Source organism: Leptonychotes weddellii, chromosome 11 (assembly GCF_054177405.1).
Source record: "Leptonychotes weddellii isolate Sample4059 chromosome 11, ASM5417740v2, whole genome shotgun sequence".
Classification (NCBI taxonomy): domain Eukaryota; kingdom Metazoa; phylum Chordata; class Mammalia; order Carnivora; family Phocidae; genus Leptonychotes; species Leptonychotes weddellii.
Genome location: NC_138379.1, coordinates 84,784,787 through 84,800,059, shown reverse-complemented (window position 1 = coordinate 84,800,059; position 15,273 = coordinate 84,784,787). Strand labels below are relative to the sequence as shown.

Genomic DNA, 15,273 nt, shown 5'->3' with positions numbered 1-15,273 from the left:
CCTCGCGGCCAGAGCACCTGGCCCACCTGTCCACTGACGGGGGAGAAGAGAGCAAGGGCAGGGAGGGTGAGCGGAGGAGAGAGAAAGCAGTTCGAGGCCCCAGCCGGCAGCCTCTCTGGGCACCTGCTGCCCGCGCTGGGGGGCGGGGGGGTCCCGCGCCCGACCCTGGGGAGGAAGCTGGACCAGGGGCCCCCATCTCTTCTCTCGCACCCCGGCGTCCATTAAGAAGTCCATAAAGAGTAAAGGATCACTTGGTAACATTAATTTTTTTTTATTAAGAAGACAGATATTTTATAGTACTTTTTTTTTTCTTTTTTTTTTGTAAAAATGGTATACATGAACGAATACAAAATGCGAATGGGAACATATGGATATGGAATTTCTTACACCATAACATTGTTCATGTACACCTTCAAAACAGAACTGGCCTAAAGGGAAAAATAAGACGTCGGTGTGACTAAAGAACAAGCTTATTTGGCATCAATTATACATCCTTCATTATTTTATATTCCTTTAAAAAACACAAAAAACAAGTTTGTTCTTTCTTCACTCTAAAAAAAGTGATCAACCTGTACAAAGTAATACTCAACAATACATTTCAAACAGTGCACTGTATACTTAAGAAAAAATACATAAACCAATATACAACTAAAACCCATAATTTCCTGTTTTTGTTTTATTTATTTTTTTTCTTTTCCAATGTGTGGGGCCTACACTTTGCAATCTACCTGAGACGGAAAACACCAGTCAAAACACATGAACCTGAGACATGTCAACATTGTAAGCCATAAAGTTACATCAGGAACACTGCACTACTGTACACTTTTCAAAACAAAGATGGGAGGTCCCAAAAATGAGATGCCAATTTTGTGAGCAATGGTAGGTTTTTTTTTCCCCCTAAAAAGAACAACTGAAAAGACCTTTCAACGACATGCTAAATGGTTCTCACCCTTTGATGCGGTTATACTATGATCAGAATGGGTGCTAAGGGCTCGGAATAGAGCTGCACATTATAAAATTCATTGAAAAAGGGATGTTCGTTGTGGCTTTTTGTCTTGGTTAAGTGCCTAGGGATAGGAGGGGGGAAAACAAAATGCTGCTCAATATGGATTTTCTTTTACATATCAGTCCGTTCCCAAAAGGCCCCCATATTGCAATGGTTCTATCAAAGGTTAAAACAAAGACAAGAAAAATAAACACACTTTCAAATAACAAAGAGTTGATACTTTTTTTCCCCTTAAATAAATCAGCGTAAGTTTTCCACATAATGTAACAATAGTAAAAATGCACCTTGCAAAATCCAAAATTACTCACTGAAAATGTTATATAATATATATTTATATATATATAGATCTCTTTTTTTGATGCCATCTTTCCATAGGGACTGTATCCTGGAGTCTGGAGCCTTACCAAAACATATGGTAAGAGTTTTTAGTTTTCGTCCTTTGGGACTACTTCTAGATTTCCTAGACGTTTCAGTGAAAATCCCCACATTGTTCAAAAAAATGTAAATGGTAACTTGACTCCTCTACCTTTTCCCAAGGCTCCCCATCTAAGATGTGTTCAAGGTAACTTATTTTAGTAGCTAAGCACTATGGCTGCCATCATGCGAGGATCAGTAGTTTTTTGGCAGATGGTTCTTAAGGCTGAGGAAAGAGGCCAAGGCTAGTGTATGAAAGGTAAAAAGATAAAAACACTCACATTTGAGTTTTGATTAAGTAACTGAAAATCCCTACATGCTGTTTTTCCACCTCTGCTCTGACCTTTCGAGAACTGAGATCGACAGCAGACCAGTGTGAGAACAATACTGGCCCTCCTTTTGTACCTCCTGCCTTTGTCAAGCCAAATCTGAAGGAATGAACGTTTCACACGGATTCGAGTTGGAAATCCCAGCATGACAAATATCTGTAATATACAGTACATGCAGGCCACATCCTACTGCCTTCCTAACTAAGCACAAAGGAAAAAAAAAAAAGAAAACAAAACAAAACAAAAAACCAACCCTGTCCCATCCAGTCATTCACACGCCACGCGGACTTGCTTTTTCCTACAAATTAGTGAGAAGTATGGCCGATTGGGAAAGGCGGATGGAATCGTTTGGAACAGAAATAACCAGAGCAGAACTAGCTTTTCCCCCCCTCCCTACTTCCCCTCCTGTGGCAACTCAAATTTGTCCACTTATATAAAAGGAACAGACCTCACCTGTCAGGTCTGTTTAGGGCATTGAAAAAGGAGGAGCCCTTTCCGCCCCAAACCTTTCTGGACAGTGTGGGGTATCTATGCTGAGCCATCTACAGATACAGAATTAAAGACAGATTCAATCTCATTATGACACACCTCACTTGCAGATAACCCTGTACAGTAATGTAGTTCCACAGCAAACAGAACATTTTCTGAGTCACAGTCTAAGTTTCTAGTCTTCACTGCTCTAAGTATTTGAAACATGGGTAGCAGCAAAGAGTCCTCATTGTTTGTTCACCCAAATCTTTACGACAACAGAGAAGAATGCATTATGGACACACTAAATTCTGAACTATGAAATCTAAACTGTGCTGGTTCTCCTTTTATGAAACTGAATTTTGAACAGAAAGCAGTTACTTCAAAAATAAGCAACAACAGAAAAAGCAAAAACAACAACAGAATCAGGGGAAAAAAGATTCTAAGGAATCCCAGCAGGCAAATTCCAAAATGGGAGATTTTGGAAAAAAAAAAAAAAAATCCAAAAATTTTGGGGGAAACATAAATGCACACAAAGGAAAAAGAGAAAGAAAAAAAAAAAGGAACGCAATGAACAAACAAAAAACAAGGCACAGAATTTTCTGCAATCTACTCAAACTAAATCCAAGCATCCAAGTTTGACTTGGTAGGAAGAAATAAAACTTAAAAACAAAACAAAACAAAAAACCAACCAACCAACAAACAAAAAAAAAGAGGTGTCAAACAGCAGAATGTACTTTCAAAGAACATTTTTCTTTTTTTACACAGCAAATCCCAAGCCTTCCCAGTCTCGCACCTTTCCACCCATTCATAAAAAAACACACGAATTTCTCGCAAGTTCCAACATCACTGTCTCTTTATCATCTAAATAGGGCCAGCTGGACACCTCATTGAAACAAAAAGGCTGCTCTAGATGAAGTACTCTTTCTTCTCTTCGGAGTTGTTCTGTCCTCCTTCTGCATTGATTATAGCAGTGTCTGCGTCTGCGGCATCATCGGCTCCTTTGGCTTCATGAGTGAAGTATGTACCTGAAAGATGAAGGGGTAAAGCACCGTGACTGTCTGATGGCCTCTGTGCAAAGTGGTACAGAGATGGCAACGTGCTTTATGGCCATCATCAGCCGAAGTGGTGTGCAGGCAGCAGAGGGGAAAAAAACAATCGGAAGGAGAGAGCGAGGTGGGGGAGACAAATGGGGATCCGGGGGTTCCAAAGGCACCACTCCAACTGAACCGCTGCGATATAATTCAGCAAATGAGACATTAGAGCAGTGATTATGACCAGAGGGTGTCGGCGGAAGAAGACGTGAGTGGGAGCTAAAAATGCAGAAAGCTGGAGAGCTGTTGACTGACGTGTGGACAGTGAACGCCAGGACCAATGGCCAGAGATGTGCGCGCACATGGTTAAAGACCAAAGCAAGGAAGAGCAATTAGCCAATTAATGAATTAGGGCCCTGATGATGTTCTACTGTCGCCTCAGCTCGTTTATTTGACCCCCCCACCCCCGCCCCCGCCTCCTGTCTTCAGGAGTCATGGCTGCCTGTGCATCAGCGGGGGCCCGCACGGGCAGGTCTGACCATCTGCTGCCTCCCGCTTCAGCGTGGGGTCCCCGATCGAGAAACAGCTTGGTATCGTAGTAGTTGTTATCAAGGCTTGGGGTCTGTCTTAAGGGACAAGCGATTCTCGCTCAAGGTGTGACTCTAGCCCGGACCCGGATTCATGGATTCGCTAATTGGCACAGCCACTTGAGAATGACGACACACAGAACGCCCCGAAGTTGGAGACACTCTCATCGGTAGATGCTAACCACTTACGGGAGAGTTTATGGGGAGAGACAAGGACTGCCCCTCAGTAGGACATCTAGGTAGCGCTTACACTGCCTACCATAACCAAACAGCCCTCCTCCCGTTATACACTGTATTCTCGAAGACTCTTAAGGAAAAATAAAAAAAAAGGCCGATACATTGGTTGTATTCTCAGGTTTTCATATGTGACAAATCTGAGCAGGCAGGCGGTCAGATGTCCCCCTCCTATCCCCTTCTTTCCTCTGGCCCCTTGTTCTCCACAGCTGCTGAGCAGACTCGGCCCTGCTCTCTGGCCTCACCTTCCCGGCTCTATCAAGCTCAGCACCAAAAGGCTGGGCGTTCTCGGCCCAATGGGCTGCCTCCTGGGCACGGGCAGAGGGTCCCCAAATGGTTTATGTGGGAGACGGGCACTGTGGGTCCTAAAGGTGGTTTCAAGTACCTTGGACCTCCATTGCTGTGCTCAAGGGACCTTCCCCAAACCCAAATCCTACGATCCAGTGGTAGGCAAGCGCCTGCGGTTAATGCTATAGGAAAATCCCACAAGCTCACAGCACAGAGCTTGAGAAAAACAGCAGAGAGACAAGGGCCGACAAAGAAAGGAAGAATAAATTACCAAGGGCGGGGGGGAGAGGACCGGAGCAGCATGGGGTACAAAGGAGGAGCATTGGAAAAGATGATTGCCCATCCAGGCTGCACAGTTGATAAGTGTGATGATTAATGGCAATTTAAATCAATTGCACAGATAATTTTTAAAAAATACATATTTATGTGGCTTTTAAAGCACATTAAACCAAGGAAGTATTCTAGCCACTGTGACCAGCTTCCCTGGAGCTTGGGGCCAGGCAGCACTGACTGTCCACCTGCTCCCCAGAAAGCAGCAGGGTATGGGCACGTTCTTTCCACATCGATCGCTTTGGGGTTCACGCCCCACCTCGCACAGCCCGGCCCCTATTTCTACAATTTTTGCTCTATCCCCAATTACGGATTGCAGAATCACACATCTAGAAAGCTTTTTGAGAAAAATCCAAATCAAGAAGCACTCCTCATCAACCCTCGGAGTTCTCATCAGCAGCTGCTTTCTGTTTTTTTTTTTTTCTCTCCCAGTTTCGGGAAACATCGATAGGCTATGTGGCCACATAATCCCAACTGCCTATCAAGGGAAACCTTCGTCAAGTCCCCAGATGCAGGGGGGGTGGTGACGGGAGGCCTCCTGCCTGCCAGAGCACCTTGCTTACCTTTATGTCTGGCAAAATAGCGCCCCAGAATGATGAGCAAGCACAGCATGGCGAACACGACCACGGCCACGACACCGCCGATCACGGCGTGATCCACCGCTCGGATGGCGCCCTCCTCGCCTGCTCGAGAATCTGTCGGAATCAGAAAAGGAACAGGGCTGTAGAGCTCGTTACAAGACACCAGCAGCCCTGGCCACACTACCTCCAGGTCAGAGGTCACCTTCTTTTATAATGGAGGAGTCAGAGAGATCAGCCAGATGGATCAGCTTACAGCGAGGGAACAGACTGACCTGTCCAGGGCCGGATTGATCTGTTCTCCCCACAAGGCAATTTCATGACACGCAGAAGAGGAGCGCTAACGCACGGGGAGCACGCTTAGGGACCAGGGAGAGAAGAAACAGTCTGTCCGGTCCCAGCCTGGTCTTAGTGCTCACTCCGTCCGTGTCCAGCTGCAGATCCTAACGAGGAGGCCGACCTAGCTACTTAAGGGCGCTCGGGATGGCACCCTCGGGCACTGGAGGGGAGCCGACTGGAGCTTTCGGAAGCTGCCCAGCGACTTCATCCCCGCTAGGCACGTGCATAGGAAAAGGAGCTCACAAGTCACAGCTGCCTCGAGATAAAACAAGGCTTATAAGACTAAAGACAGGTGACATGCTCGCTACATTTAGGAGGTACGAGGGAGTAAGCCTCCATCTAAAACCTCAAAACCTAGTTCAAAAAAAGGCAGCAAGGACTAATTGTCCATTGCCACAGATGGGCTTTCTTTTATTTATTTAACACTTCACGAGGCGATTAATTTTCCCTTGTAAGCGTCACTCCCTCAGGATGTCTTCTTCCGACTGAGGAACGACACGTTTGGCTGGGGAACAGCTCCAGAATGGACCCAGAATGAGCTATGGTGATGCAGAATGGATGCATGGCAGTGTAAAGAATTTTAATTTAGGAATGTGGCTACATCACCCCTTGCTGAAGTCCTAATGGCACCCGAGATTTATAATGTAGTAAAAAACAATTATTCTCCCGTTGATTAATACATTAACATTTTGGAGTGGAAGCCAAACCATTGTCTTCTTTTTTATTGAGTCAAGTACGACACCTCCATTAAAATGATTTACTAGCCGTACCTTACAATTTAAGCACAGCAGCAACAGAAACGGTAAAAATCTTTTAACTTTACATGATTTGTGAAGTCATATGTGAAGGATTTACCATTTAAATCTTTCAGTACAAGAAGCACATGGCCCTATAAATCTGTCCCCCTTGCAGTTGCTGGACGCCTGAGAGAAATGCATTTCACCAAGAAGACGGAGAGTGCAAATTCAAGTCAATTTTTAAGAAAGATTTATCTCTGTCTCTCTCCAAAGAACAGAGCAAATCTCTGAAGCCTCCACCTCTAATAATATTTGAAGTTTATCGATCAAGTGTACAGATCCGTGACAGCTAAAGGTAATGGTGCTCTTTTGAGCCGAAACCTGATACAACGCTTTCAGCAGGAGGGCATGATTTACACTTTCTATCGATATTTCCAATTCTGCTCTGAGATTAAGTACTGAAGGATGTGGGGAAAGAACTAGTGACTGAGGGTTCCACGAAAAGTGCTTTAATTAAAAGAGTTTAAATTAAAAAATGAAGTATTTAAAGTGTTTCATTAAGTTACCTTTCAGAGGACTACAAAAAACCCCCAAAAATCCCAACCCAAACAGAAATGCCAAATCGGAGGTAGCAGCAGGTCGCCCAGGACAACAGGATGATGGGAGTTTAATTGGAGAAGGGAGATGGGTTGGAGGCAGAGTGCACTGCAGCCAATTAGCCCGCTCTGTGATGTGCGAGTCCCTCCAGCAACCTGTCTAATAAGCTCGACTTGAAACGTGGTGGAGACGAATCGCCCTCCTCGGCCAAAAGGGTTGCCTACTGCGGACGCAACAGCCTCTGTGTCTTGAAAGTCATCTCAACGAGGCAGAACTCTGCCGCGGAAACTTTTTCTTTTCTTTTAGAGACAACGGAGCTCGTGGGAGGGGAGCACTCCCCTCGGGGGCCCCCCCGACACAGGGTATCTGCCCGAGGAGAGCGCTTCACACCCCGGAGACTCTCGCCCAACTGCACAAAGTCAGATTCGCTGATGGGAAGACAGAGAGTTAACAGGAAAGCCAGGAAGTTGTGTTTTCCTTAGGGAGCTGTCAAAATGGGGGATCTTGTGGGAATGAAAATTAACTAATCTCCAGTTGCCATGAGCTTCAGACCTATTGAAAAAATAGGGAGTCTTTCAACTAACTCCCTGGGTCTTAGGCTTGGGTGGGGAAAACAGCGATACTAGCCGTGGAGGAGAGGGGAAAGTGAGGGGCAAGAGCTGCAGAGAGGCCCCGGCCGGGGCAGACTGAGAGCAGAGAGAAACTGCGAGAGGCCGTCCCGGTTCCAGGCACAGACCGAAATAACCCCTTCGGGGAAGGCACTCTCATGGCCGCTGTTCAAAGACCGCCTCCTCCATGCCTAGGCACAGGAATATTCTAGAAGCCAGAGAAAGCCAGAGAGACAGAGAAGCTCTGTGATCCACACCACCACCTCACGGGCCACGTATCTGCGGATTAACTTCCTTAGCCAAAACTCTTTGTTGGATCCTTGCTCCCCATAAACTTCGGGCTCAGGGTGCTCAGAGCTGCCTCCACCCCTGCACTTTGGCCACATTCACTACCTGGGTTCTTGGGATCTTCCCCGCCCTCAATTGAGGACATACACATTTTACAGATACTTATTTATAAGGCTAATCTCTCCCGCTATCTCGTGATACTCACTTGTTAAGAAAGTTTACTACCACCAGTTAATCACCAAGACATTTTTCCTGCCTTCAATTACCGCAGACGGACACAGAAGGTAACTGATGCTTAATTTACAGGGAACACTGCAGTTTGTGAGCCCCTCACCACCTCTTCCCACCCCACCCCACCCCGGGGTCACCGTCCTCTGTGAAGAGCAGCGCCCTTTCCTGCCTCAGCTCAGTCCCCGCTTTTGTTTCCATGTGTGGGGTGGGCGGGAGAGTTTTCAGAGTGCTCCCGATTGGCCCCAGGTGGTGGGGGAACGGGGTGGAAGCTGGTCACGGACTACGGGGCAGAAGGGCCTGCACCTGTGGCTGGTGCCTCGCTCAGGGCGAGAAGCAGAAGCACCAGACGTTACACCACGAGGCAGAGGGCACGTGGCTGGAGGCTGCAGGAAGTAGGGGCCACCAGGAGGAGCAGGGCTCTGACAAGGCCAGCAGCAGCCCGGCCTTTCCTGTTCTGCTCACGAAGGGAGAGCTCCCGCCAGGGCTTGAGAAAGTACCTTTCACCATCATCCAAAGACCCTGCCCCTCTTGGGGTGCAGACCTTGTCACTCTGAGGTTCCACCACCTTTCCTGGGGGGTATCCTCTCCGGATTTTTGGCTCCTTTTCTGAATCAGGCAAAGAAGGAAAGCAAAGAGCCAGACTCTACAAGCGGCCTCCAGCTTCTACACTGAAAGGACACGTGGGCATGGAAAGCACTTACACACACGCCTGGTCCTCAGGCGAATGATCGGCTCTTGGGCTCAGAAGGTCATTTTCTTGCTCTTTTAAGAAACGAGTAACAGGTGTTACTGAGAGCGCTCCTACTTCTGGGACTAAGCGGGGCCCCGTCATCCTGCAGAGGAAACGCCATGTTTCTGTTTGGTGTATTTTGCTGGCATCAAGGTTAAGCCAGCCTTGAACCAAGCACGTTTGGGTGGAGTGACGAATGTCACCCAGTCCCTTCATGTGGGACGCCGAGGACCTTCGGCCTCGTCGTGCCATCGTTCCGGGCTTCAGGGGCTCTCTCTGAGCGCTGGGAAGAGGCTGTGTGGGCTCACGGCTGTGGCACAGTCCTGCCAGGACTGTCCCCTCTTGCAGCCCTGTCCATGGACAGATCAGTCATGAGCTGCTTAGTATTCGTGAGTTGGCTTTTCTTTTGGCAAAAAGCTGGAACAACCTGGCTCCAGGTGAGAGTTTACAAGCTGCTTGCAGAATGTTAAGTTGGCGACTATGGCTTGGGTCAGAGCTTCAACCGTCCTGGGCTCGCATTAGCATCTTAGAAACTGCAAGGACAAAAACATTTCAAAGGGACTCCCCAAGAGGGATGCCCGCCGCTGCTCGGTTCTCTTTACCTTGGGCCAGGTGACCCGGCCCCCTCTATTCCTCACGGGCAACATAAAGGGGGAAGTTCTAAAGGCAGTGGTTCCCGAGGGCCTGCCAAGAAAAGTGATTGCTAGTGCCACTTCAGTCTCCTTCCCCCCACCTCCAGGGGACTCCTTTCTCTCCACTTGCTCTCCCCTCTCAAACGACTTGCCAGAACCGTTCTTCCTGCGGAGCTCCGGCAAGCACGCTGCTGGTGCTAAAACAGGGCTCTCCAACACAGCGCGGTCCCTCTGGCTACTACTTGGCCACCTGGCATGGGACGCCTCACAGAAACTGCCATACGAATGCCTTCATCGTGGATCTGTGGTAAGCCCAGAAGGCTCGGCTGCCAAAGGCAGGGCTTCATGGCTAGCTGGGGAATGGCCAGTGCATCCCGGACAAGCTCCTGGGGGACAGGGACTCTGGCAGGGGACGTCACTGAGCAGAACGCTCACGGCAACCGCGGCCTGCCCACCACGCAGCCCGGGCTGGGCTTTTCGCCAAAAGGACACCAAGTTTCCGACCTCTGAGGAGCTGAAGTATGACCCGGTTAAAACACAATACACAGTGAAAACACACAGCAGAGGGCATGACAACCACCCCGTGCTTGGCTTACCTTCCCATTGCCAAGCATCCCTGGCTCGGGCTATCTATCTCCTTGGGGAGAGCCGGATACTCCTCTAAAATCCACCTGTTTATTCTTCCCATAGGTTACAGACTACCTCAGGTCTCACCTTAGAATTAGCATTTAAAACATGGTGGAGGTTCTAACGATACTGGTCTGCTTCTCTGTCTTGGACAATTCCTACGTTCAACCCTTCTGCCATTTCTGTACCCAACGAACGACTGGAAAAAAGCTGAGATTCTTGACTTTTTGCAACAGTTCTGTCACTTGGTTTGGTTGGAGCCTTTTTCCTGGGCTGAGGGCTTGCTGGACAAGTCAGTTTAATTAACTCTCAGAATCCGTGTTTCTAATGGAAATGCTGCCTCCAGCTTCCTAGGACCGTAGGGATTAGTCTATCTTAGAGGATGCTTAGTGACTGTGATGTCATTTGCTACTTCTTGCGAGAAGAAAGAACAAGCCTGCTGGCGGGTTTTCCAAATCTGAGGCAAAACCAAGATCTGACCTCAAAGACGAAACGAAACGAAACGAAACAAACAAAAAAACGTGGTGCCATCTGAGAAATGTAGCTACTCATTCCCAGCCCCTCCTGGAGCTCCCTTCATGGTAACACAAATAAGTGTGCATTTTAAAGAGCACAACTTTATTACCAAAGGGGAACACGCTGAATGACATGCACTGACAAAATGCCACATTATTTGCTAATCCTAATATGTTATTCTTCCTTAAGATTTGCTTTTCTCAGCACCAATTCAATTATAGATGCTACAAATCCTTCTGACATTTAATTCTCTCTTGTCAGAGTAGTAAATGTATACAGTACATGCACAGCTTTCCCATTAAGATGTTAATGTATATTGAAGCACACTAGCCTCTATGTAACGTAACCTTTCTGTTCTGCCTTCTTAGAAAGGGGAAGGGAAGGAGGCAAGAAAATCATGAAGATCCCAGATAGCATCCCAGACAGCTAGTACTACCCTTCAGCTGCATTTAATTCTAGGGATGCAACTGCAGCTACACGAACATTTCAAAGGAACTACGTTAGGCTTACTTAAAGAAAAACTGCAGTCAGCATCCTCCTCCTGCCACCCAGAGCTCGGTGTGCATTCACTCAAATGAGAAGTTCCGCACACAGGCTTTTGGGCTGTACGTCTTCACTACTCAGTGATCAGGCCTCGGGCTCTCGTAGGCTGTCACTGCCCATAGATTATCCTCCAGAAACAGGCCCAAAAGGGAGATGCAGAAGAGTTAGGACCTCCTCTCCCGCACGGCCCACTGGAGAGTGGTCGGATCTGGGTAAAAGCGGCGCTTCGTTACTCTGCTCTGTGATTGCAGGCAGGTGGATCAGCCACTCTGAGCCATGGAGCACAACCATACGCATCACAGGGTCGTTTCTGTGAGGCCAGCATGTCGAATGGGAGAGGGCCTCTCTGGGCCAGGGCGTGGCATTACCACAGGCACTCAGGAAGTGGCTGTCACAGTTAAATTTGCAATATTAAAGCCCAAGGACGGCTTTCTCCCAGTTCTTTAATACTATGGACTCCAGGCAAATACTTATCAGCTCTCTGGGGGTAAGGGCTATACGTACACCCAGCACTCTGCTCTCAGACGGTGAGATGGCCCCTAAACACTTGCTGAGTTGAAGTCACCAGGCCATTTTCCATTTCTGTACAATGGCACCCAGGGTGACTGATGGCCCAGCTGCCCTGTGGGGTCAAGGCTGAAGGCCACCGGGGTCAGGTCATGATTCAGGTGTACCATCTGAGTATGAGGATTGGAAGTACTTATTGTCCTCTAAATACTGAGAACAAATATTTTTTATGATTTTTCTCCTGTCTCAAGTCACTTGATTTAGTTATTTTACCCCAAAGCAGAAATGCCTTAATGAGCAGGACGGGATCCTCCCAAACATTTAGTGTCCCGAGAGGCCAGGAGGTGCGCTCATGAGTCCACGCCCCTCATCTCCATAAGGACTTCAAAGTGTGAGTGCCTTTCCCACTGTGAGCAACAGGAAGGCACGGGAGGATGGAACCAGAGTTTTCCTTAAAAGAGTATACAGCTGAGAAAGAGGACAGAGTCGTAAAGTATTTCCAAAGATACATTTCCGACTAGAATCTCTCTCTGGAGAAAGATGCTTCTGGGGACCTCAGGCATTTGGGGGTGTGAGGAGGATGGGTTAATGAATATGGTGAAGTCACCCCAAAGCAGTGTCCAACCTGTGGAACTGGAATTCACATTTTGTGTTGTAGCCTGGCGACTCTCTAGTTTGGAGGAACGTTCCTATTTGATGGCCTCCTTCCTCCCCATGAGGGAAACAGTAGCATGTTGGATTATGGGAAGATCAGCAATCCAATGACCTTCAGACTCTATCCTGGGAGTGCTATGACCAAGCTGCCATGGACTCGAGATGATTTTCTCAGTCTACTGCCTTGTAGTCAACAGAATTTTAAAATCAGGAACTCTACGTGTTTTAACCTTTGTGACCCCAAACTTTCCCACAGCCTATAGGACCATCTCAGCGGGAAACTGATCCCATAATTTCGGACAATGGGACAATGGCACCGAAATCATCCGAGGCGAAGGTCTTCTTTGAAGGAGAAAGAGCTTGATTTGATACCGGAAAAGATCTCTCCAGGTCAGTCAGCTTGTGGTTCTACCCCTGATGGGCTCCAGAGAGCCTGACTTTCCTCTCCTCATTCCCCGGATGCACACACTGAAATTGAAAGGGGTCCAAGAGGAAAAGGATTCCTGAGAAGACCCCAGAGCAGAGGAAGTGTAGAGTTCACAGTGGAAGGAGAACTACTCTCAAACTAAAGTCTCTATTTCCTGCAGAGCCCTGAAGACCCGCATGTTCAAATTCTGCCTCTGCCTCTTGAGGAAATCATTCAACCTGGGGAGCCCCTGCTTCCTCACTTGCAAAACGAGACTGCCCAGGAAAATCCTCTTAGGGCTGGCTCACTCTCCCTGTCCCAATGGCTTTCCATGGGGACCTTTTGTTCTCAACTGGCCTCTGCCTCTTCCTAGCCCTAGTCACTCGGGTTCACTCTACCCGCTTTAATTTTTTTCCACAGCATTTGCCACTGGCCACCATTATCTCATGTCGTGAGCCTGGCTGCCCCACTAGAAAGTAGCTATGAGTGCAGGGGCCTGTGGCGTGAACCCCAGTGGGTCCTGGTTGATCTTGTTCACCGCTGCATGCCTGGTGCCCAGCCCAGAGCCTAGCACATGCAGGAGCTCGAACAGTGGTGCTCAAAGAAAGGCAAATGAGATCATCTGTGAAAGAGTTTTCTGAGCTGAAAAGAACTGTACAAATACAAGCTAAATACTACTACACTTGAGATTTATGAGCCATACCTTGAATTTGTCTACACAGCCCAGCTGGTTTTTCTTTATTATTTTTGCTAGTCTACCACAGAAGTGAAATAGCCTGTTTGCCGAATCCGGGCCACGCTTTCAGTGGGGGCAAGGAAGACTCCCCTCTACCCCGCAACGTTCTGTCTACTGAGTTTCTCCACACACATTTCAAGCAAGTTCAGCTGACCCTGAGGACGTTCTCAATGACCACATGGTCATACAGCCCCTCCCGGAACTGATAATCTGGATCCAAAGGCCTTTGTGTGCTTCCACTATCTACATTTAGACTGTACTGTGAGCCCATGTTTCCTTCAGACTTCATTCAGGGAACTCTAGTCGGCTCACCTAGAGTCTTCCATCATGCCCGGCATGGATTATCAGAGCCATTTAGAGTTTGCCCTCCACCCATACTTTTCTACAGATTGTGAGGGAGATGTGGGATTTTTCTAGATCATTTTCTCATTTGTAGGGCAAGAGTTGAAAACATGTCTTTTGGGGAAGCATGACAGCTCTGGAATTTCTTGGTGCCTCCGCTTCAAAAGCAGAAGACTGATGGATTGCTCTGATGGTGCCGGAGGGCCATTCTCTGGCACACTGCGTATTTACCAATGCACTCTGCTAAACGGTCCCCAAAGGCCCTTCCGTTGCTGAGAGGAGGGAGGCAGTGCAGACATTTTTTAAAGTTTTAAAGTAAAATAGAAGGATAAATATGCTTAAAGCTATTCTATTCCACATGGGTGGCAATAACCACCAGCTGTTACCAGGAAAGAGCATATGTAATTGATAAAACGATTCAAAACTCTTCTGGGTCCATCGTCAATATTAAGTTAACACCCAAAAAGTAAATGAAACGGTTCAAAGTAGGACTGGATAAGCTCCCCAGGTCTGCCAATGATTAAATCACTGAACTACACACAAGCATACTTTTTTAATGCAGATTGAAGAGGAGGATCAGCTGGGCAACTTGCTTTGCTGGGTGAGGATGGAGCACCATATGTTGCTTATGAGATTGTCATTAGTTGAGGAAGCAGCGGTGAATGGGGGAGGTGGGCAGAAGACAGACCATCGTTATTTCCAAGGAAATGCAGGATCCAGCATCTATCCCTAATAAGGAAAGGATGAAGTCTCTACCCAGATGGAACAGGCAATGGATGGTAATATTATTCATTACCACAGTTTAGCATTAAATGCGCAACACCTACTCTAATTTATTGATGGGCTGTTTAAGACGGGTGTTAACCTGTTTGTCTTGTATTATAATTGAATTCAGTCTCTAGGCTACAGAAATTTGAGAAGTTCATCCTTTCTCAATCAATATGCTCCCCTTCAGTGACCCATTTCAAGACAGCTTCATAAAAAATAATGTATTTTGTTTTAATAAATTTAAACACTACGACAGCTGCTCAATTTTTATTGGTTGTTTTTTTTTTTTCCCTTCAGATGTCTCTTTGCTGCTGAGGGAAGCCAAGCTCACAATCAATAGTAATTGATTAATCAGCATCCCCTTTGAACAAAGGTGCTAATCAGTTTTTGATTAGTTCATCAAACCAGATGCAAAGGCAGCCCAAGCCCGGCCTGATGGATCATCAGTGTTCTACATGACTTACGGCTCCTGAACAACACAGGGCTGCAGCGTTCCTGGAGGGGGTGGGGGTGGGGGTACCACGTAATTATTCATTTAACCGAATTATCAGGAGCACGAACAGTTGTTGGTTTATTGCTCCTGACTCGGGGGTGATGGATAGAACTGCAGCAAGACTGCATCTGACTTAGTGCAGAGCTGAGAGACCTGGAGTGTTTCCTTAATGGATGATGCCTGGGGAAGGGGGTGGATGGCCGACGTAGTCCCACTTTCCTAAAGAGGAGAAAAATTACCTTTGCCTACCT

The 15,273-nt window shown here is 47.3% G+C and overlaps 1 protein-coding gene across 3 annotated transcripts in view; it reads right to left on the bottom strand.

Moving 5' to 3' along the window:
- Window positions 1–247: 247 nt before the first annotated feature.
- The window catches only part of CADM1 (cell adhesion molecule 1), a 293,742-nt gene continuing 278,716 nt past the window's right edge, over window positions 248–15,273 (bottom strand). For all 3 annotated transcript variants that reach the window (XM_081799430.1, XM_081799431.1, XM_081799432.1), the window contains 2 exons: window positions 5,254–5,385; window positions 248–3,245 (listed from right to left, as the gene is read on the bottom strand). In XM_081799430.1, the coding sequence (XP_081655556.1) occupies window positions 3,127–3,245; window positions 5,254–5,385 (251 nt within the window). In that variant the 3' untranslated portion in view covers window positions 248–3,126. The remainder of the gene's footprint in view (window positions 3,246–5,253; window positions 5,386–15,273) is intronic.